This window comes from Armigeres subalbatus, chromosome 2 (assembly GCF_024139115.2).
Source record: "Armigeres subalbatus isolate Guangzhou_Male chromosome 2, GZ_Asu_2, whole genome shotgun sequence".
NCBI lineage: Eukaryota > Metazoa > Arthropoda > Insecta > Diptera > Culicidae > Armigeres > Armigeres subalbatus.
In genome coordinates this window covers 301,794,228-301,819,397 of record NC_085140.1, presented here as the reverse complement: position 1 = coordinate 301,819,397, position 25,170 = coordinate 301,794,228, and the positions used below count along the sequence as shown (strand labels likewise).

Sequence of the window (25,170 nt, the reverse complement as noted above, 5' to 3'; positions counted from 1 at the left end):
CTCCTAGCTGTATACTCCATTGCACAGTGACGTCACGCACGACTTTTGACAGGTACTGGTCCTGTTGTTTACAGACGACTTTATTTTAATTTTGAGATTATTCTATGATTCTTTGGATTTTCTGATCGATAATTACCTAAACTTATCGATAGTTACCAATATTTGAATGCGGAATGTACAGAATGTCTTCAACATCGTGCAATATGCAGATTTAATTTGGATAAAAAAAATTCTAAGTCCGAAACGTAAACAACAGGACCAGCACCTGTCAAAATAGTGAGGTTAGGTTTGCCGCGCGCAATGACCTCGGCGACCGAATATGACGTCACGTCTGGCATATTAATTTCAATAATTATTTTCATATTTTTTTTATAACCTTAACGTTTCACTCTGCCCGCTATGCTGTGGGTGACAATGTTGCATTATTTTTCGAATAATACAGCCTTAGAGGACTTGAGCCCACACCTTACTAGCAAACCAGTGTGAATCGCACATATGCATCAAAATGTTTGCTAGTGTTAGTTCCACATTTTGAGCTAATCATCTTCAAAGCAAAAGAACACTCTTCGTTCGACCCTTCCCGCAGCAGCAGTACAGTGTGTTTTATTTATCAATCTGTGTCGCAAGTTTGCATAGTGAAACGCGTTGAATCTGCTTTCGGATCGACGATTATTTTCCTTCCATTATCTCTGTTGGTGCTGTGCGCTACGCGGAATCTGAACAGTGCTAAAAGTTCCTATCTGTAGTGACTGCTGTCTGGTGGCTTCCATATTCCAGATTAGAGATTGAAACCATCTGACCGCGGATACAAAATGAAGGCCCCGCTGAGTTTTGCACTGCTGCTGATGGCCGGATTGACGATCTGCTGGGGTAAGTACCGTTCGGATAGTTCTACGAATTTAATTGTGTAATCTACTTGGCCATGTCACGTATATGTAATCGCGTTGCTTCCTGATAGAAAGGAACAAGAGGACTTCATCTGGCTCTCCTTTTTACATTTTGAATCCGCTTGCTAATTCGCAAAGCAAGTTTTTGAGTGTTGAGATTGAGAACAAACTTTTCCATAAGGCCTTTATTTAAACATGGCTTCCGTTTATTCTCGGTATGTTCTTGGAACAAAACGATATCAGAGTAGAGAACAAAGAACAGCATTTCCCTGGCGGCTGATAGAAGCAATCAACGATTTACGCCTTAAATTTGTGTTTTTTTTTGCGCACCGTTGCGGGGCCAATCACTCCACTTCCAAAACAGCTGTTTTCGTCAAAGTGTTGGGGAAATTTTGGGGTGCCAAAAAGTAAAACGTCATTTTCAAAATTTAGTGGGTTCAGGCGTTAACTTGAGTAACAATATTATAAACAAAGACCCTCAAAAACATGAAATATAGGTTTATTTTGTACAAAGTCATGCTCCATGCCATTGAGAAAAAGGTTGATGATTCATTTTTTCTTCGTCGATGCGGTGTTTTTATTTTGTTACATTGATTGTAGTCAGCGTTGCCAGTAATGTTGGAAAAATAAGAAATTATTAACGAATTTATTATATGAAAAATATCCGTCAGACTAGTTGGCCTGGTGTGTATCACTTTCGGCTCTTTCGTATAGCTTAAAATTTCTACTGAAACTTGATTCAGTGTTCCTATATTTTACGAGTTACCAATGTAGGTCTCCAGTTAGCCTCCGGATATGACGAGTTCGATTCTCAGTCCGATCTATGATGTTTTCGGTTGGGAAACATTATCGTTTTCCTGGGCCTAGTGTATCCCTTATAACCTTCCGATACAGTAACCGTTCGCTTACTTTTATAAACACTTTTTTATAAACTTACTTTTGTAAACAAAGATTGAAACGTCGATTTGTCCAATCTGATAGCCCTCCCACGCAAACCATCACCACATACAGGCAGGGAAAGCCTTCGGCTACCTGTTGGTGGTGTTAGTTTGCGTGGGAGTGCCATCGGATTGGATAAATCGACGTTAAAATCTTTGTTTACAAAATCACATACGTCCTTTTGAATAAGTACCCGAGAAATCTCGGGTACTCATTCAAAAGGACGTATGTGATTTTGTAAACAAAGATTCAAACGTCGATTTGTCCAATCTGATAGCACTCCCACGCAAACCATCACCACAGACAGGTAGGGGAAGCCTTCGGCTACCCCTTGGTGGTGTTGGTTTGCGTGGGTGTGCCATCAGATTGGACAAATCGACGTTTGAATCTTTGTTTACAAAATCACATACGTCCTTTTGAATAAGTACCCGAGAAATATACATTTCCAGTTGTTTCAATCAGCGGATTGTTTTAAGCAAACATACATATTATGTATTGTTTTGGTTCGGCCGGTAATATTATTAACCTATCAATTCTACCAATATTCATATTCTGGTAGCATTAGACTACCGGATTTCACATATGCGCACGTTCATGCTTCATTTACTTACCTTTTTGAACCTAAAATCATCCTCACAGTGGCGTAGCCAGAAAATTGGTCTGAGGGGGGGGGCTTCTGATCATTTATCTAATTCGAGAAGGTTCAAAACCAAAATTTCTTCTAAAAATGTTGTCTCTGGGGGGGGCGTGTTATGTGCAAAACCACCCCCGTGGCTACGCCACTGCATCCTTATCAACAATTTTGAAGCATGGAAAAATATGCTTCCACTCCTTGTTTTCGGTGCAGCTTCCGAGTTTTTGTTTACATCTGTGAGAGCTAGCGAGGGGCTGCTCACTAGTGTATGCATAATACAAACAGGAATTTTATTTTGTTTTTAAATTAAATACCGTCGTCGGGGGTAACAATGGGTCATATGGGGGTGAGAATGGGTCACTGTTTCAACTACTTTGAATGCTTGTAGAATGGATTGAATGTATCGGAGGGCAAAAAGACTAAAATATAAGAGACCTTTTTGAACGATTTTGCTTTACGACCTCCAGGCTGCCGATGAGAGCGATGACCCATTCTCACCCCCCAGACCCATTGTCACCCCCGATGGCGGTATGTTTGATTTAAACATAGTTATCTGTTTGCAAACAATCCGTGTTGCTAAGTGCAACGTGAACTCATCCGGGCCGGATGTGTTGGGGTATCTCATAGTAAAACGGCCCCCTTCGGTCTCTGGGAAAATCGCATGTTCCCTGACTAGTAGAGGAAAAGTTTCTAGGTCGGGTGAGTCGGGATGCTACCAAGTACAGACCGATTTCACTCACCTCCTGTGCCTCAAAGACTGTGAAGTGTATGGACTCCGTGAGAAGCTGAAAGCCGATGGTAGACTCGGGTTAGGGACAAAAGATCGAAAGTCAAAACGTCGAAAGACAAAAGGTCGAAAGGACAATTGGTCGAAAAGGACAAAACGTCGAAAGAACAAAACGTCGAACGGGACAAAAGGATGAAAGGACAAAACACCGAACAGGACCAAAGGTCGAAAGGACAATAGGTCGAAAAGGACATAAGTTTGAAATTGACACGAAACTGAAACGGAGAGAATCAATATCGCACCAGAGTTGCCCTACACAGTTATCAAAAACTCTGCTCTTTTGTTTTTACAATTTTTAACAATTAAATGAAATTAATTCAATAAGTACCACTAATAGCATCATCAACGTGCACTGCCGACACGAAGGGAGATCCGACGACAAGAAAGAAGCGTTCTATGCGCAGCTGGAGCAGACATACGATGGATGCCCACTGCGGGACGTCAAAATCGTCATCGGTGACATGAACGCTCAGGTAGGAAGGGAGGAAATGTATAGACCGGTCATCGGACCGAATAGTCTGCATACCGTATCGAACGACAACGGCCAACGATGCATAAACTTTGCAGCCTCCCGCGGAATGGTAGTCCGAAGCACTTTCTTCCCCCGCAAGAATATCCACAAGGCCACATGGAAATCACCTAATCAAGTAACGGAAAACCAAATCGACCACGTTCCAATCGACGGTAAATTCTTCTCCGACATCACGAACGTACGCACTTACCGCAGTGCGAATATTGAATCCGATCACTACCTCGTTGCAGTATGTCTACGCTCAAAACTCTCGACGGTGATCAACGCGCGTCGGAGTCGTCCGCCGCGGCTAAACATTGGGTGGCTATAAGACGGTAGACTAGCCCAAGACTACGCGCAGCAGCTGGAAGTGGCACTCCCAACGGAAGAGCAGCTAGGCGCAGCATCTCTTGAAGATGGCTGAAGAGATATTCGATCCGCCATTGGAAGCACCGCAACCGCTGCACTAGGCACGGTGGCTCCGGATCAGATAAACGACTGGTATGACGGCGAATGTGAGCAGTTAGTTGAGGAGAAGAATGCAGCATGGGCGAGATTGCTGCAACACCGCACGAGGGCGAACGAGGCACGATACAAACGGGCGCGAAACAGACAAAACTCGATTTTCCGGAGGAAAAAGCGCCAGCAGGAAGATCGAGACCGTGAAGAGACGGAGGAACTGTACCGTGCTAATAACGCACGAAAGTTCTATGAGAAGTTGAACTGTTTATGTAAGGGCCACGTGCCACAGCCCGATATGTGTAAGGACATAAACGGGAACCTTCTTACAAACGAGCGTCAGGTGATCCAAAGGTGACGGCAGCACTACGAAGAGCACCTGAATGGCGATATGGCAGACAACGGTGGCGGTATGGTAATGAACCTAGGAGCACGCGCGCAGGACATGCGACTTCCGGCTCCGAATCTCCAAGAAATCCAGGAGGAGATCGGCCGGCTGAAAAACAACAAAGCCCCTGGAGTTGACCAGCTACCAGGAGAGCTATTTAAACACGGTGGTGAGGCACTGGCTAGAGCGCTGCACTGGGTGATTACCAAGGTTTGGGAGGATGAGGTTCTGCCGCAGGAGTGGATGGAAGGTATCGTGTGTCCCATCTACAAAAAGGGCGATAAACTGGATTGTAGCAACTACCGCGCAATCACATTGCTGAACGCCGCCTACAAGGTACTCTCCCAAATTTTATGCCGCCGACTAACACCAATTGCAAGAGAGTTCGTGGGGCAGTACCAGGCGGGATTTATGGGTGAACGCTCTACCACAGACCAGGTGTTCGCGTCAGGTATTTCAGAAATGTCGCGAATACAACGTGCCCACACATCATATATTTATCGACCTCAAAGCCGCATATGATACAATCGATCGGGACCAGCTATGGCCGCTAATGCACGAACACGGTTTTCCGGATAAACTGATACGGTTGATCAAGGCGACGATGGATCGGGTGATGTGCGTAGTTCGAGTTTCAGGGGCATTCTCGAGTCCCTTCGAAACGCGTAGAGGGTTACGGCAAGGTGATGGTCTTTCGTGTCTCCTATTCAACATCGCATTGGAGGGAGTAATACGAAGGGCAGGGATTGACGCGAGTGGTACGATTTTCATGAAGTCCGTCCAGCTATTTTGTTTCGCCGACGACATTGATATCGTGGCACGTATCTTTGAGAGGATGGAGGAAGCCTACGTCAGACTGAAAAGCGAAGCTAAACGGATTGGACTAGTCATCAACACGTCGAAGACGAAGTACATGATAGGAAGAGGCTCAAGAGAGGTCAATGTAAGCCACCCACCACTAGTTTCTATCGGTGGTGACGAAATCGAGGTGGTAGAAGAATTTGTGTACTTGGGCTCACTGGTGACCGTCGATAACGATACCAGCAGAGAAATTCGGAGGCGCATAGTGACTGGAAATCGTACGTACTTTGGACTCCGTAAGACGCTCCGATCGAATAGAGTTCGCCGCCGTACCAAACTGACTATCTACAAAACGCTTATAAGACCTGTAGTTCTCTACGGACATGAGACCTGGACGATGCTCGTGGAGGACCTACGCGCACTGGGAGTTTTTGAAAGAAAAGTGTTGCGTACCATCTATGGTGGGGTGCAGATGGCGGACGGTACGTGGAGGAGGCGAATGAACCACGAGTTGCATCAGCTGTTGGGAGAACCATCCATCGTTCACACCGCGAAAATCGGAAGACTGCGGTGGGCCGGGCACGTAACCAGAAAGTCGGACAGTAATCCGGTGAAAATGGTTCTCGACAACGATCCGACGGGAACAAGAAAGCGAGGTGCAAAGCGGCCAAGGTGGATCGATCAGGTGGTGGACGATTGGCGGACCCTCCGCAGACTGCGTGGTTGGCGAAGTGCAGCCATGGACCGAGCTGAATGGAGAAGACTTTTATGTGCAGCACAGGCCACTCCGGACTTAGTCTGATAATAAATAAAACTAATAGATGGATGTTTGAGTTTTCTAAATGTCACTTCGATCAAATACAATGGTGTTTATTATAAGCCGGATTATTTTCAATGCGTGGCTGCGGCGTGCACTATTTTTTAAAGATCGAAGTGACATTCAGAAAACCTAGATATTTATGTATTATTGGCACTCATTAGATGAATTTTATTTAATTGTTAAAAATAGTAAAAAATAAAAGAGTATTTTTTTGCAAACTGTATACAGTCAAACCCCCATGAGTCGATGTTCTATGACTCGATATCGACTCATGGAAGCAAATTGCGCCATATTAAAAAATATTTTCTGGGTTACTGCTGGGTCAAACAGTTTTCCTCAGATTTTCTTTTCCACATCTCGATATTTCTATAAGTCGATGGTCCCTTCAATATCGACTCATGGATGTTTGACTGTAGGACAAATTTTTCTCACAAAATACAAGCTTTATTAATTTATTATTAACAATATTTTTTATCTCTTTCAGATCTATCTAGATATTCACAATATTGTCTTATAGTAATTACTCCTTCTTTGAAAATTGCTCATTCTTCAACTTTGATTGATTATAGATAAGCGCGTTATTTCTGCTTGAAGTTAAATGCATTTCATAAATTCTTTTGGAATACATCCAACTTGTTATCAACTTATTCTTGATAGATCTTTTGTCCCTTTCGACCTTTTGTCCCTTTCGGCCTTTTGTCCTTTGGACCTCCTGTCCTTTTAGACGTTTTGTCCTTTCGACCTTCTGTCCCTTTCGACGTTTTGTCCTTTCGACCTTTTGTCTTTTCGACCTTTTGTCTTTTCGACCTTTTGTCTTTTCGACCTTTTGTTTTTCGACTTTTAGTCATAGATTCGGTAGACTCGGCTTTTAACCCTTTCCCGCCCACGACTTTTCTCAAAGATTTCAATAGGAAGGAATCATCTTTGAGAAAAATGCTAGAACAAAAGTTATTTGGCATAGCCAAAATTAGTGGAAAACGAAAAAAAAAGTTTTTGATTGTAAATCAATAGTTAATTGATTGTTTTCAATAGTTTCACTACTTGTACTCAAAATTGATTATATTTCCAGTCTAATGGAACCATAAAGATGTGTCCAATATTCCTTTTTGTTATTGCAACAATTCGATGAAGGTTAGAAGGTGCAAAATTTTATGGTGCACCACAGACACCATGGGCGGGAGAGGGTTAACAACATGGCATTCGTCCACGCGAACTGTTCTGCATTTGGATATGCACTAGCTAATTAGTGCAATGTACTCCAAGAAGCGTACAACAATGGCAATTACCTGATCTCACTCGATATTGACAAAGTACTTAGTATTAAATTAAATTAAACAGGATACACCGTTGCAAGCGCATATTGTACCATTTCGTATGACGCTGTGTGCACCATTGTCGGATTGATCCCAATTGGCCTAGAGGAAGATGTCGATTGTTTCTAGCAACGATACATAAGATGGGTGCCAAGTGTCACTCACTACCCAAATGCCAACGCGCCTGGAATTCCACCGTTGCTGGATTTTTAGACCGATACCAAAGATAACACAGGTGTTATCTGATCATGGTTGTTTCAAGAAGTTGCTACACTGGTTCGAGTTCGCACAGTCCCCGAATTGCCAAACAGTGTATAGGAACGGTAAAATCGGCGGAGCATGCCCACGATTTGACATTGATCGAAATGCCATGCTATTTGTATGCGGCATTGATACCTACCTGGATACCTGGTTGGCTACCGCGTCGATACATCTATGCCTGGCGTATTGTAGAGCTCTATAATCGTCGATCTTGGACGATGTTCTTCCAGTTTCCCCGAACGTTTAGGGTTCCCAGGTCAGATTCCACCGCGTGCAGCCACGCTGGTTGTTTCTTTGCCTTGCCTTTGCCATTTCGTTGGAGTCGCTGTGCAGTGCCTAACACTTGCTGCGCTGTTGTAATCACAGCTTCGTGGATATTTTCCCACTATCTGTTGACGTCGCCAGATCCGGTGGCATCTCCTATCCGCTCGTTCAGCTTCTGGTGGTATTGTTCAGCAACTCCTTCAACTGACAAGCGTTGGATATTGAAACGCATCGTTCTGTTGATTCGTGAATTTGTGACGCTGGAAAGTCGCGCCCGAATTTTTGCAACTACAAGGTAAAGATCCGAGTCAATGTTCGGGTCTCTAGAGTACCTTACATCTATAGAATCCGAGAAATGTCGTCCGTCTCAGTACGTGGTCTATCTGTCGTATGTAGCCAGGTGTGTTTGCGGATATTCTTACGTGCGAAGTGAGTACTGCTGATTGCCATCCCTCTAGCAAAGGTCACAAGTCGCAGACCATTATCGTTGGTAGCGGAATGAAGGCTTTCCGTACCAATGACAGAGCGAAAGAAACTTTCTCTTCCGATCTGCGCATTTGCATCCCCATGTTGGGCACTCTACGTAGGCCTTATCAAGGCTCTCATAGATCTCATCCTTCACGTAATCAGGTTTATCGTTTGTAGGGGCATGGATGCTGATCAGGCTATAGTTGAAGAATTTACCCTTCATTCTCAATACGGAAATGCGGTCGCTTATCGGTTTCCACCGAATAAACGCTTTATCTGCTTCCCGATCACCATGGAGCCAACTCCACGTTCTGATCTGTCACAGTCGGATTTCACGTTCTCCAGTTCTGGGTCACCGTATTTCCTGGATTAATGCCAGATTCACGCCGACCTTCTGCAGCTCACGAGCCAGGAGCCCAACACGCGCGGGGTTTCATTCAAAGTTCTCACGTTAAAAGATCCGACTTTCCAATCGTTGTCCTTTGTTCGTTGCCGGGTCTGTTGCCGTTGAATCCATCCGTTTTCTCTACTTTTGCCTTTCTTGGTAACTACCTTCTTCGGTAGACTACCTTACCAATGTTCTCGATGCTGACACGATGCAGCATGATGTGCACAGTTTAGTTTAGAGTCCCTCACTGGCACTAGGACGATGATCAGCCGCCCCTAACATGGAGATTACACACTCCATCAGATTTGCATCTCCGGAGAAGAGCAAATCCCCCCTTCCCTATCAGCATACGACCATAATTCCCACCGGGGTTGGTTACCCGATCTTCCCTCGTTGTTCGTATCCCGGGCAGCGCCACGAGGAGGTAGGGATAGCAGTTGCTGGGTAAGAAGCTAAGGACCGCGAAAAGGGGTCTTTTTTAATCCTTCAGGTACGCATTACCCAGCATTTGCCATGCCATGGGGCTTAGATATAGAACTATGGGTCTTCGAATTGAAACGCACCCATGGTTGAATCATGATTATCACAATAGCTGTATGGAATAGCAGTACCTCTAGCTTCTGCTTCTGCTGAAAAGACCTTTGCCTGCCAGACATTCCGATTTTCTTGAATTTATGCTTGTTCCAAAATTGACTTTAACATGGAGGTATTGAATCTTATTTCAACAATCAGGCACTCTTGCAATGCAATACGCTTGAATTATACGATACGATCAACTCGTAGTTTGAAGTGGCATCAAATAGACCTGAACCTAGCAGACATACCTAGAAATGTTTTCAATTAATGACTGTTGTATTGTTGATAAAGAATACCAAGTTTAAATCAGTGTTTGTACAATGTAATGTGCATGCCATTCGATTGATTTGTCCAAAACTTGCCTGTCAAATCAGTTTTGGACAAATCAACAGTTTCATATTTTTTGGTAAACTCAAAACACACAAGTATTCTTATATTCCTGTTCAAAGGTTGTTTGAATTACATTTGGCCTCTTACGTCACAGATTACATATTTACAGCAGTGTAATGTTGGGCAAAGTTGTATGTACATTTATGCGCTACGAGTTCATCATACCGCATGAATTGATATCTATCTTCTGAAAAAAAAGTTCTCGCAAAATTAAACAAATGAATGCCAATGAAATTTAACAATACTGATCAAAATGCAGGACAGTTAGTATATACAGCCATTTAGAAGAAAATTATGAATGAAACTTCGTTAGCATTAATTAGTCACAAAAAGACTAAATAAAATGACCTTCTTGTTGGATTACTAAACAGTTTTGTGTTACAACAAAATTTGTTGACCTCCAGAGGTAAAGGATCTCACCAAGGCACTCTGGATATAATGACATTGCTGCTACATTTACGCCGCACTCGCATCAACCTATAATCCTCTCGTAGTATAATAAGTAGATACGCAATATCTCAACAACAGTATACAATCCTCGTGCATTACTCATACCACGCTTGCAAAAAGTGACGATTTCCTACACATTGCTTGCATGAGGTTGGTTAGCAATGTGTATCAAGTACAGGCTGCTTACCACAGCGCACTGATACAACACTGAGCTCACTCACCTACCGACTGGCGAACTCCGTTATCAGCGACAGCTGAAGCCAGCCGACATTGCCATTCGCTACCGATTTATTTCGCATTCTGAGCTGTCGCCTGAACTCCTCTAATGTGATTAGTCAATCTTTGTTGAGAGGGGAAAAAATAGTGTTCCTTGAATTTGAGCTGAGTGAAGAAATGCTGCTGGGCATCGTTCTTCCGTGGGTCGATTGCGTTGCAATGGAACCCAGCTGGATGGGAGCAAATAATGAGTGTTGAACCATTTCCAATTACGAAAGACGACCTTCGGATTGTTTTCCACGCTATTTTTATTTGTTTCATGTGGGGGCGGAACTCGGAAACTCTATTGACAGACATCAGATAATCGATTAATTTGTGTCTGGCAATTGGTGGCCTTGCATTCAGTTACAACACGTTTACGGCTGCTTGTGTATTTATGCGAATTTTCAATCGATGAGTTTTTAAAAGCAATAATTGTTTATTTTATTTTTAAAATTACTTTGTTTCTACTGGCTTACCCGTAGATAACGTGAAGTATTACAATGTAAGATCCACAAATCCGAGTTCTGTTCTCATCCCTTTTGAGCTAGGCTAGGAATATACGTTTTGATAATTCAAGGGTTCATTTTATTTGGCCCTTGTTACATAAAACAGTTTGTGTTTCAAAAACCAATCAACTTCACCCTGCAGACGGTTGAAAGACTCGAATTACTTTTCTCGCACTTCCAGCGCTTAGGATCACACGGGCGTAACTGCATTGATTGATTTCTTTTTGTCGATGTTTTCGTCTTTACAATTCAATGAATTTTGGAAGTTTTCCGTAGATTTTTTGTTTTGGGGTAATAAATGATGCTTGAATCTTACACCATAATCATCAACCACGATTGTAACTTTTTTTGAGTGATTGATGACAGAAAAAATCTGTGAAGCAAAATCGATCAATGCAGTTACGCCTTTTATTTGTTGTAATTAGGGGCTGTGCATAGGACAAGCTTTGATCTGTTTCAGATACCTCCGCGCGGACAATAGCTCACATAAACTTTCAAAAATTTGTATGAACCGTGGATATTCGACATACCTTCCTCCTCCAAAAATGTCCACGTGGTTTAAGGTAAATTTAGGTAAATTTTAACCAGTGAAAAGTTCTTCCCCATACAAACACGGGTAATGCTCCAATACATTAATAAATCAATGAAACGCATCTTCCATTAATTTTCATTAAGTATTCTACAGTATTCAACAATAAACAGTTAAAAAACAAACGACAGGTGCAGATTCTTAAGGAAACCAGTTACCGGCGAGAGCTCTTTCGGACTTCGAATCGGCGAGTAATTTTCTCACAAAACAAACGAGCCTATGTCTGAACGTGATTAGGTGGACATGTGATGTGGTGGACATTTCCCCTAGCAGCACACATGTTCTACATATGTTACTGCAACTCATAAACGACCAGATTCAGTCACAATCAAGTCGCTGTAACCTTTTCAGTGTGACTTGTGTTGCTCGGGTCCGTCTTGGGGTTGGCTGATTTGTGGTTTATACTAAGGACACACCTGTGGTACTTATAAAATGGTACAAGAGGACAAGAAAATTATTCAAAGACTATCTTTGATAAAGACAATAATTGGTATGGTGTTCATATCAAGATTCTTGTGCCATGGTATTTATACCATCAGTATGTCATTTGCAATATCTATTTTGTTTTTTTTTTATTGGACACGAACACCTGTTGATGTGACCAGGCTTGTAAAATGTCATCTGCATGTCATTTGACTAATTTGTTCATAACTTTTTTCAGAAGTCAAATTTACTTAATATTTTTGGATGTATGTACTCGCTTGAGTAGGGTTATATTTTTGTCCAATGGTACATTGCTCTAAATATAACATCTGCGGCTGGAGGGTGAAAACTTTCCAAAATGTCACGTGTCATTTGACATAATGTCATTTGAATGACATTTTGCCTCCCACGCTCCAGATTACATATTTACAGCAATGTCTTATTAGACACATTAAAGGGCTATAAGTTCGACATACCACAAGAGCCGATAGCTAACTTCTGAACAAGTTCTGGAAATATTATACAAACGAATGCAAATGACATTTTACAACACTGAGTGTGACACTTTGTATCAGGTCAAGGATGTGTATTAGGTTAACCAGCGTTTCCGAATAACTACTCTCATGAGTTCAAATTCTTGGTTCTTCGAAGAGTAACCGCAAATCTATCCGCTAAATCAATTGACCCAGATGGAATCGAACAAGCTGACCCGGAACCGTACCAGCTGAAGACTTTATTTCAAGGCTACCCTGCTGCGATGTCCAGATGGGTTCCAATCTAATGCTTGTTCCCTGCATTTTAATAATCACTGGCGAAAGAATTCCTGGGGAATTTACGATGGCATCCCTTACTTTGAACACTAATCCCTACACTTCTCTAGATAGTTAGTAAAACTCTATCAAAAGATGAAAATGATCCATAATGTTAAATAAATGTACCAATCAAACCATACAATTGAAAATGTATTGAATATTTATCTTCACAGGAATTCTTGAAGAATTCCAGAAGCAATTCCTGCAGAAATCTAAGAATTTAGTCTGGAAATCAATTAGGGGCCCTCCTTAGCCGTGCGGTAAAATGCGCGGCTACAAAGCAACACCATGCCGAGGGTATCTGGGTTCGATTCCCGGTTCGGTCTAGACAATTTTCGGGTTGGAAATTGTCTAGACTTCCCTGTGCATAAAAGTACCATCGTGTTAGCCTCATAATGTACGAATGCAAAAATGGTAACTTGGCTTAGAAACTTCGCAGTTAATAACTGTGAAAGTGCTGAATGAATACTACACTGCGAGGCGGCAATGTCCCAGAGGGGATGTAATGCCAATGAAGAAGAAGAAAAAGAAGAAATAAATTAGGGATCGCTTTGTAAATTCTTTTGAGAATTTCCTTGGATATTTTTTTCAAAATTTCAGAATATTTTTCAAAGCAATTCCTTTTAGAACTTTCGAAGAAATGATGCATTTCCGAATGATTTTTTTTTAAATCCTAGATAAATTTTTAAAGGAATTTCTAATGGTATTCTCGAATTCCTGAAAGAATTTTCAAAGAATCCCTCAAAAAGGTTTCTTTTCCGAAAGAATTTTGAAAACAGTATCTATAGAAATTTTAAGAGAACTTCCAAAAGTCCAAAAAAATTTTTGGAAGAATAATTTTTCATGATTTAATTTGAATACTGCAATCAATAGCTTTCATATTGTTATGTTGATTGCGCTATTCAAATTAATTCATGACAAAAATGTTACTTAGGTCCTTTTGAAAAGTTAAGCGAGAATTGCTAAAATAAAATCTCCAAGAATAGTTCAATCAAAGTTAATTGCCTATTTCCGAGGATCAAACCACCCGACTTGGACGTTAGTTTATGGAACACGAATTAAAGTATTTTAAAAGATTCATTTTTTCCGTCGGCTAGCGAAAGAATAGAACTTTCATATTTTATTGATTGTAACTTTGTCTCAAATTCCTAAAACTTTGATTTAAATTCCAAACAGCACTTTAAAAGCATAAAAATGTAAAATTCCAACGTTATCTAAGTTATCTCATCGTTGGACAACTACAATGTCCTTGATCTGTGCGCCTGTCGAGAAAATTCAATTCGTTTATAATATAAATCTCCATGTAACGAGTGTTCGGAATATGAGTCTGTTCGGGATTTGAGTCAAAACGGTATTTTGTTTAATTATATTCCTCTTTTACACAATTTGGACATTGGATTATTTTTATTAAAATCAATTGTAAAAAAAAAGTGTTACCGCAAGTAAAACCACGCTAGAAATAAAACTACGATTTATTGAATAATGCAAATGACGATTAGATTTGTTATCAAGTTGCAATTGTTGTTTAGCAGTTGTGTTCAGTAAATTTAAAAAGAATATTTCACGGGGTGTTCGGTAAAACTATAATTTTTACGGACAGTGTCAGTACTTTGTTACCGTACAGAGGAACAAAAAAAAACAGCTGTAAAAGTCAGAAGTTTTTTTTTTGCGGTCTTCAGTAGCACCGGTAATCGGTAAAAATATCAATTTGATTTAATGCAAAATTTCTGATTATAAAGTTGCGCAAAGAGGATCTTCTCATACTTATTCTGTATGATGCTCTTGTTATCCTCTATATATAATAGACTCTGGTTTAATGATATCTCAGTAAGTTTACTGAACTAGATCTGTAAAAGAAATTACCGAGCCACAGAACCCTGGTTAAGTGTGTAGCTCGTAGTCTGAGTTAGACGACTCTAATTTCAATATTTATCAGTCAATTACCTCTTTTGATTGTGTCGGTACCGAATTCACAAGAAAAATCAAACCAAGCCTGAAAAATGCGGTCATAATTGATAAAAATGTTCGTGTATTGCTGTTTTCATTTCATACCGGAGTGATCCGGAATCAGTTTGAAAATTGAACGATTATTTTCGGTAAACAACGGTACTGTTTCGAGTTGAAAACGATGGCCTGCAAATATAGCAGCACATACTATTTCCCATTTCTTTATTTGCACATTAATTCGATTCAGTATGGCTATAGGTACATGCATCTATAGTATTAGTATCCACATCATAAAAATGCATTCATTGCTAATAGACAGCACTTGACACCTGCTATAAATCGAAATCCATCGTTATTTCGTAGAGACAACAAAATCGAAAAGTTGGAACTATTCCACTAGGAGCTTCATAATCGCGCAGTTGGCGACACAGCACTTCGATAATCTAGAGAGCTTTCCTTCATCGTTATCAGTAATTAACTTTACTGATTTTGTGTTACGCCGAGCAAAGAGATGAAGTGTCTGGAATATTGAGCTATTTATTTGTAAATATCAAGAAGCTGGTGACAAGAACTCGCTTATGTAAGCAGTTCTTCGAACTGGCGCTGAGTCAACTTGTGTGTACGACATTCGAACATGAGACTATTTGTGGCCCAATAAACAAAACAAAACCAAGCTAATAATGATTCATTGCTTCTCTTCCCGGCAGCGCAAAATGAACCCATCAATCCAGTCGTCCCCGAAACAACAACGACCGAGCCCCCTCCAACAACATCAACATCTACAACGACTACTACTAGCACATCAACTTCTACAACAACTACAACTGAGCCACCAAAGACAACGACGACTACTGTGGCACCGACAACTACTACTGCGCCTTCTACAACAACAGCTGCGCCACCAAAGCCAACCCCTTTTCCGGAGCCGGAAGTAGGCACCTGGATCTACACCAACAAAACCAACAACCAGACCTGCGTGCTAACGCAGATGGCCCTGCAGCTCAACGTGACCTATCTGGACACTGGTAAGTGCATTTTGTTCTCGTCTCTCTTCTCGATTTCAATTTTGTTTATTTAGACTCAATGATTCAGCATGTGTTCGCTTTCCGGTTACTGATTTATCTGAAGTAGAGAGCTTTTTATAGAAACCTAAAGGAACCATACTGTTCCAGACAATTATGCGTCCCTCGGTAGTTGATGCATCACACCAAAAGGAAGTTCGTACACGTCTGTTTACCCGCATAGAGGGCGAGATGACTGGTGCATCGACCCTCCATGCGTCCATCGACTAGGAACAATCATGGAAAATGATAGAATCAACTATTACTATAATTTTTCTTGTCATTATTTACATTTGAAGCACCATCATAAATGTACTGCCGTGAATCGCATATTTGTCCCATGTGAATAGCAAACCCAGCAAAGATGGAACAGATATGTGATTCTCGGCACTCGGCAGTCTGGTCCAAACATGAAACGGCCATGCCTTATGTGAGGCGTTGGTTGCTTAACATTTCTGTGAAAATCAATCAAGAAATTAACTGCCGTAATCTGGAAAAGTGACGTAACAGATATTTTACAACATGCATGTTTTTCATTTTTCTGTTAAAGAGCTCGATGAGTAGTACTCGTTAACACCATTTTTGGAAAATGGCGTATACGTCACTATTTCAGATTACGGCAGTTAATATGTCAATTGATTCTACATTAGAGCTATACGTTTTTTCGCATACTGAGACAATAACCATTAAAGTTCTAAATCGCAAAAAAATTAATAAATTGAAACATCATCGTATCTTGCTGAAATTCTGCTGAGATGTTCATCATTCGATAGATTAACGTAAAGCGATTTAGTTTGATGGAAACATTGTTTAGTTTTGTGCAATCAGGTCATGTATATTCTTAGTGGGACTATTATGCGGGTACTTTTAATATGGGAGGACGCACGTGACTTGGTATTTTTCTCACTCGTGGGCATAAAAAACGCAATTTTTATTATGATTTTTGGAAGTACATTAGAAATGAACGCTATTCATTGGGTTAACCTCAAAAGGGACGAAAAGTCAAAGAAAGGGGACAGTATAGAACATAGAACGGGTACATATTAGAGTGGGGCGTCATGGTAATTTTTTCAAATCAATGGTTTTTCGAAGCCATTCTGGGTCCTAAACAACTGTGCAGAATTTGGGCCCGATTGGTTGCTTCCTCGCTTTTCGCATTGCCTTTGGAGTTTGTATGGAAATTAGTATGGGGGAACGTATATTTTTGCATTTTTACTTCTAGAGGTTAAAGTTCATCATAAACCAAGTGGCACATTGCGTTAAAGTATAGCCCAAAGGATGCCGAAAAAAATTGCTGAAGAAGGTACGTTGCTGGAACGTCCACGAAAAAAGTTATAACGCTTCGAAGGTTGAGTGTTCAAACCATATGCAAAAAATCGTTTATTCTGCCAGCACTGCCGAACTAGGTGGACCAATAATTTAACTGAGTGTTGTTTCAAACCATTGATCTTATAAGGCTTTGGAGCTAATGTAAGTTATTCGGAATGATTTTACAAAGTATTTACAAAGATGGGCTTACCCTCCGATAACCAAAAGTTGTCCTGTAGTGCTGGCAGAAACATTGATTTCTTGCATATGGTTTAAACAATCAATTTTCGAAGCGTAATACACCCAATATTTTTTTTTACACGGTTGGTATTCTCTAATTTCCCGGTTAACCTGATTTTTCACAGCTTTAAAAAAAAAACACCTGAATTTTCTTTGATTTTTTGTGATTTTTTTCATGGGGTTAACTCATAGTTTCATCAACGCTGAAGGTCGTAATCAACTAAAACTCACCCGTGTAAAAAAAGAACCGGGTGTAACATTTTTTGTAGACCTTCCAGCAACGTACTTTCTTCGGCAAAGTCTTTTGGCATTTTGCAGACTATATGCTAACGCATTGAGTCACGTGATTGACGGTAAATTGAAGAGCAACAACATAAAAAAGAACGTTATCCCATACTAATCTCGATAGAAATTGAAAACGCGATGCGGAAAGCGAGGACGCAACCAATCAAGCTCATATTTTGTACAGTTGATTGGAGTCCCAAAATGATTCAGAAAAACCTTGATCTCACTTGATTGGATGAAGTTTGCGTTTTCCCACTCAACTGCGCCCCACTCTAGTACGTATTGTACCGATCGCTCGATTTATATTATTGAGTTATGAATGATCAGTTCTTGGAATGGCTTGGAAAATTTAAAAAGAAAAGTCAAAACAATAGGCATTAAATGATAATAAAAACGATGAAGTTGGTGGCGTATATACGCTTATGTGAATAAGTACAGTGATTTGTTTTGTACTAATAATCTGAACTGTCGGTTGTTCCCGATTTTTTTGTCTTCATAAGAAAGCTGTAACATTTGCCACATCACTGAAACAAATTCATCTCATCTTGAATCAAAATAATAAAGCATAATGAAAAAATCAAAAAAGTTCAAAAAAGCACTCTATCGTTTTTTGCCTTTCTCGTACATCAAAGTTGTACCTAAAGGCTATCATTTCACTCCAAATTGTTGCGAGTAAATCGGGTAATGCTAAGTTCCAAAAAGTGTGTCTACAAAATTTGTACACATATATACATACACACATACATACACCAAGCGTTTGATTTGTTCCAGCAAAGCTGTGAACAGCAAGCACCCCATGGAAGGTTCGAAATGCCCGGCGTTTAAGCGTGTTGCAAAATCACAGTGCAGGTAACGCAGCCCAACCTGAACTTCTATGATGCAGCCCAGCAACTGCTGTGTCAGACAGTTGCTGAATGGGGGACGGATATCGCCATCATAGCGGATCCTTACTGGGTAACCGCCAGAAACGGTAATTGGATCACCGATGGGTCTAAAATGGCGGCGATATGGACAACAGGGAAATACCCAGTTCAAGAGTTGGTGTCTTCGACACACGAGGTTCGTCATTGCCAAAGTCAACGAGGTCTTCTTCTGCAGCTGCTATGCGCCTCCTCGATGGTCGATCCAGCAGTCGTATGCTGGATTGTTTGACGGCTAACTTGATGGGGCGTAGGCCGGTGGTGATAGCGGGGGACTTCAACGCTTGAGCCGTGGAATGGGGAAGCCGTTCCACGAATCAAGGGGGGTAGATCTTGCTGGAATCACTGGCCATGTTGAATGTTGAAAAGTGCCTACAGCTGGAACGGGGCCGAGTCGATTATCGACTTTATGTTGTGGACCCCTGGCCAAACGAATAGTTCGAACTGGAGGGTAGATGATGGCTACACTCACAACGACCACCTGGCGGTTCGCTACAGTATCGACTATACCACCAGCATTCAGCGGACGGAAGAAGGGGCGAGGCGTAGCCCTCGTAAGTGGAAGACATCGTTCGCGACCAGTTGGTAACAGTACTCTCGCGTGCATGCGATGCCACCATGCCTAGGAAAGTCCACCCTAGGAATGGGAGGCCACCGGCTTGCTGGTGGACTCAATCAATTGCAAACCTGCGCCGCGCCTGCCTACGGGCACGGAGGCGGATGCAGCGAGAACGCACAGAAGAGGATCGTGTTGAACGACGGGTGGCGTACGTAGCTGCTAGAGCCGCTCTGAAGACTGAGATTAGATCAAGCAAAAATGCCTGATTCGAAGGCCTGTGTCAAAGTGCCAACGCGAATCCATGGGGTGACGCCTATAGGGACGTAATGATTGAGACACGTGGGGCGAAGGCCCCCACAGAGAGGTCTCCAGAGATGCTGGAGAGGATCATCGCGGGGCTCTTCCCACGTCATGGCCTAAGTCCCTGGCCTCACTTTGTGGAGCTGCCAGGGGTTAGGGTGGCCGACGAGAGAAAAGTAACTGTGGCGGAGCTTGCGGGGATTGCACAGTCCCTTAGTGTAGTTAAGGCGCCAGAACTGGATGGTGTTCCGCACCTGGCCATCAAAGCGGCCATTTCTGAGGCTCCCGAGATGTTAAGGTCTGCCATGCAGAGATGCCTGGACGAGGGAGTCTTCCCTGAAGCATGGAAAAGGCAGAGCTTGGTCCTATTGCCAAAGGCGGGAAAACCACCGGGGGATCCGTCGGCATATAGACCAATATGCCTGCTTGATACGGCGGGGAAGGTGCTCGAGAAGATCATCCTCAACAGGTTGTTGATACGCACGAAAGGTGCGGATGGTCTATCGAGTAACCAGTTTGGCTTCCGAAAGGGTAAGTCGACCGTAGACGCTATCTTGTCGGTTACCAAATCCGCGGAGATAGCTATCCAGCGTAAGAGGAGGGGAGTTCGCTATTGTGCAGTAGTGACTCTCGACGTGAGGAATGCATTCAATAGTGCCAGTTGGGCAGCTATTGCAGATGCGCTCCTGCGTCATGGAATTCCCGAGTACCTGTACAAGATTCTCGGAAGCTACTTCCAGAATCGAGTACTAGTATACGACATGGAGGCGGGTCAGAAGTGTGTTGACATAACTTCAGGGGTTCCGGAAGGTTCCATACTGGGTCCGGTGTTACGGAACGTGTCTTGAGGTTGAAGTTCCCGGTGGGCGTGGTAATCGTCGACTTTGCTGACGATATTACGCTGGAGGTCTACGGCGAATCGATCGAAGAGGTGGAGTTGACTGCAGCCCACTCGATCGCAATTGTGGAGGAGTGGGTGAGTTCCAGGATGTTAGAACTGGCTCACCACAAAACTGAGGTGGTTGTTGTTAACAACCGAATGTCGGAGCAACAAGCGGCGATAAGGGCAGGCAACTGCGCGGTCACCTCTGAACGCTCCATCAAACTCTTGGGGGTAATGATCGACGATAAGCTGGTAGCTACGTCAATTACACCTGCAAGCGCGCCTCCACAGCTATAGTGGCATTGTCCCGGATGATGTCCAATAGCTCTGCGGTTTATGCCAGCAAGCGCAAGCTTCTGGCTAGTGTCGCTCTGTCCGTACTGAGGTATGGGGGGCCAGCTTGAGGCACGGCCCTGCCTATTAACTGCTACAGAACGAAGTTAGAAAGTACGTATAGGCTCATGTGCCTATGAGTTGCGAGCGCGTATCGTACCGTGTCGCACGATGTACTTTGCGTCATCACCCGTAAGATGCCTATTGACATCGTTATCGGTGAAGACATAGAGTGTTTCGAAATGCGCGGCACGAGAGGCATCCGTAGGACTGTCAGGTTGGCCTCAATGGTCAAATGGCAGCGTGCGTGGGACAGTTCCACTAAGGGTAGATGGACACATAGGCTGATATCAGAGATAGCTACGTGGATTGAGAGGCGCCATGGGGAAACCTCTTTCCACCTGACCCAGGTTCTTACAGGCCATGGCTGCTTCAGACAGTATCTACACCGGTTCGGACACTCGGCCTCGCCCGAGTCCGAGGATGGAAAGGGGTCCTCGTCAAGGCTGGGGCAGGCGTAGGCACCGCGTCGGCAAGTCCCTCTGTGTGTTGGCGAATTGGCCCTGTCGCAGAGAGGTCAATTTGGAGTGCACGCAGCATCATCATTCCTGATACCAGCCGTGCAGAGGGAAGCAGGCGCGAAGTCGACCCTTCCCACCTTTCGAGGACATAGGGCGTGGCAAGACCACCTGGAAAGCCGGCAATGCGCTGGCACGATACCATGGTGTTCTTCTAAAAAAACGAGTCACGATATTCGACGCTGCTAAGACACGCAGCTAACCTCGAGGGTGCGTTGTGCACTGGCCCCCTTTTAAGCATTACTTTCTGGTTGTACCGAAGGGACGATGGGCTTGGCGGCTATGGAAACGGTATAGCGGGTCGGAGATGTAGTCCTGCCTCCCTCGTTTGATGAAGGTGGTCCCTAACCCCGCACTTCCTGGACGTCCAACCCAGGATGTTTGTTGAGCAGATTTCCCCTCCATTGCTTAGGAAAAAAAACACACACACACAGACTGCACCTCGGTTCATCGAGCTGAGTCGATCGGTATATGTGTAACACTATGGGCATTAGAGTGATTCAAATTTTGACTTTTTCGCTCCCCTGTGCTTAAACGATTGTTTTTGCTATTTTAATAGTCCTCCCAATTTTTTAGCTGATTTGGATGTAATTTGATTGTGCACGTGCCATTTGAAGGTTATATGAAAATTACTATGAGAATTGCCACTTATGTAAAGGATCGTTTCGTGGAACAGCCCGTAATCTATTTGAATATATTTAACGCATCGCTATCATAGAATAGATCCTAAGCTGAAAGTCAGTTGTTGTTGCGAAGAAATCTGACTTTTGTGAACAAAATTATAAAGAAAACAAAAATGCTCATTATTGATATTGATGTTATTCTTTTACGCGTTAAATTGAATTTCCCACAATTTAGTATTTCCCTAATAACTTTTGTTGCCAGCATCAAATCGTTTAGCAACATCGACGATATTTTTCCTTGTTAAATTTTCTATATTGCTAACGTATTCAAACATTTTTAGCTTCATGGGCAATGATGGGGAACGGTTTTTTGCTAAAGTCGCTGTTTTCATAGTAATTTTCATACAAGCTTCAAATTGCTTGTGCTCAGTCAAATTACATCCAAATTAGGTAAAAATTTAGGACGATTATTAAAACAGCGAATGCCATCGTTTAGGCATAGGGGAGCAAAAAAGTCAAAATTTGAATCACTCTAATGGGCATCCTTCTATCAAAACTTCATTTTTGGAGTAGTCCTATAGCCGTTCGGTACAACTTTGTTGAACGAGAAAGGCAAAAACCCATCTTTTTTCTTTCAAATTCATTTTCATTGCTTTGTTTTTGATAGGACAGATATGGGAATTATATAATGTAAAAATATAATAGTCACCCCTAATATTGAATATAAATTTTTCAAATTTACACTTTTATAAAAAGTGATCCAGAGGATGCTCCTAATAAAGGCTAAATTATTCACTTCCTATTTCAGAAACAATTAACACTTTGGCCTCTCAGACACTGTACAATCGATAGATGATAGCTGAGGCGAAGACAAGTGCTGAATCAAATATTCAGTACGTATGGCTAAAGAAAACAAATATTCTTTATTGTGAGAGTTATTAGGTCACGACTGCGGGACATTCAATTCAACACTTAACAGGAGAGAACTAATGCAAATATGTTACGAGCATTTTTATTTTTTTTATTTTCTTTAAAAAAAAGTCAGATCGCATCGTAAAATTTGATTGATCCACAATTGAATTACTTTGAATGCACTTGGGAATCCTGTATGAAGTCTATGCAAAGCTGATCAATAGGGGTTTATATTGAATTTTGTGACAATTAACGCATTTTACAGAGGATAATTTTCCACATAATCGATCCATCTGCTAGCTACACGTCTAGCTTTCTTCTACCCGTTCGAATCAAAACCAATTAAAAATCAGATTATTCTCTAGCTTCACATTTTTTTTTGAGAAATTAGGATTGTTTGAATATTCAAAATATAGTTAATATCTTCAATAGTATATATTCTGTTAAATATGCGCCTGGTGTGGTTTACATCGCATATCTTTCTCATATGAATAGGAAACCCAGTAAAGATGGGACTAATATGCGATTACAAGCTGTTTATATCACTCATATAGTTTTTCGTAGAGAAGGTCTTCTTCGACGCTACTACGGTCAATTGACAAAATGTCGAATTTCTAAAGTTCTCACCCATCTGGGCCGTCTGGAAAAATATTTTACTTAAAACCTTTCCCGAATTTTGAATAACTTTACAGATACATTAATTTTATACGTAAATAATATCATTTTAGATGACAAGCCAGTCACCAGTCTGTACAATGTGCCGAAAAATGCTGTCGTCAACAACGGATCCTGTGCCGACAGTGTCCAATACATTGAGCTCGTTTGGAACTTGCAGAACCGCCTAACTGTCAACTTCTCGCGCAACGCCACCCAGCACGAATTTACCCTATCTGGACTGAACTTTGTCCTGGTCCTGTCCGCAGATCAGTTCCCGAACGCTAAGGGTAAGTAGTAGAAGATCCTATGAACCATATATGCCCGTTATGTAATAACCATTCGACTACCGTTCTAGAAAATCAAACGCTCACCTTGGCCAACAATCAGACCTTGTTCAAGACCCCGACGGACATGTCCTACCACTGCAATCGTCCCCAGAAGCTGAACTTGACCGCAAGTGATAACTCCACTTCCACTGTGACCGTTTCCAAGCTGCAGTTCGAAGCATTCCACAAAAAGCAGAACGGCAAGTTCTCGATTGCCAAGGATTGCGACGCCATCGACACCCCGGACATCGTCCCGATCGCGGTCGGGTGTGCGCTGATTCTGCTGATCGTAATCGTTCTGATCGCCTATCTGGCTGGGCGTCGCAACACCCGATCCCGGGGATACGTGAGCATGTAAAGCGTGCATGTAGGGTAAGTACGATGGAACCTTCCGCGGGATGCTCTTCTGATCTGAAATGTCCGCAATCTGAACAACCGCTTGCGCTTGCAACCGATGCCATCTCCCGTAACTCAAATATCAGACCATTGAAAATTACCAATAAGACCAGCCAACGAGTCCAACCAGCGAAGAGCATCCAGAACTGATAGAAGAAAAATTGGTGCGATTGGAGATTTCGTAGCAGTATGAAAAATGTACTGCTCATTGATTACTGTTGGTAGTGATACAATTGTTTCGTCTTGTCTTTTCGTTCTTTATATCCATTTCATAAGATGTTTATCAATTGAAGCAACAACAAAACATAAAATTAATCTCTACAATTGTTTCCACGAAAAAGTAAATTAAAGAGGGTAAACAGTAAAATTTATCACTAAGCCATTCTGTAGTTAACGAAAGAGAACAAGAACAAAACTTGCTTGTAGGATAAAATAAAGGAAGTGAGTTTTGGTAGCAGCGAAAAGAGAACCAAGATTGGAGAAACAAAAAATAAGATAAAACGAACCTGTTTGTAATGATATACCTTTCTTGTAGTTGGTTAGAGGAATTTTTATGAACCAATAAATAAAATAGTTGATCGGTAGAAGGGTGTATGCGAGCGCATATTGCGACCTAAAATTTGAAGAAGTCATGCCTCATAGAGTCATACATTTGTCTATTTGAGACTGAAGTCTTAGAGCCCCAGACGCAATAGATTCGAAGTCCAAATATCTGCCTTGGAGGAATTCATCCCATCTGTCAAGTTATGGAGGCCGTTGTTAGCTGATTAACTTATAGTTACTCTGCACAAGAAAAAAAGTCACCAAAGCTTAGATGAAAGCCGATGCGCCGCAAAGACGACTCAACTGTGGCGCCATGTATCTTCCAGTATTTCTGAAAATATGTTTACAAAATTTTGTGATAATTTTTCATCGACT

The 25,170-nt window shown here is 42.0% G+C and overlaps 1 protein-coding gene across 1 annotated transcript; it reads left to right on the top strand.

Moving 5' to 3' along the window:
• Nucleotides 1-556: 556 nt before the first annotated feature.
• LOC134212496 (lysosome-associated membrane glycoprotein 1-like) lies at nucleotides 557-24,839 on the top strand. Its single transcript, XM_062690430.1, has 4 exons — nucleotides 557-870; nucleotides 15,579-15,896; nucleotides 23,602-23,817; nucleotides 23,886-24,839. Exons 1-4 carry the CDS (start codon nucleotides 813-815, stop codon nucleotides 24,212-24,214), a joined length of 921 nt encoding a protein of 306 aa, XP_062546414.1. The 5' UTR covers nucleotides 557-812; the 3' UTR covers nucleotides 24,215-24,839.
• The last annotated feature ends 331 nt before the right edge of the window (nucleotides 24,840-25,170 follow it).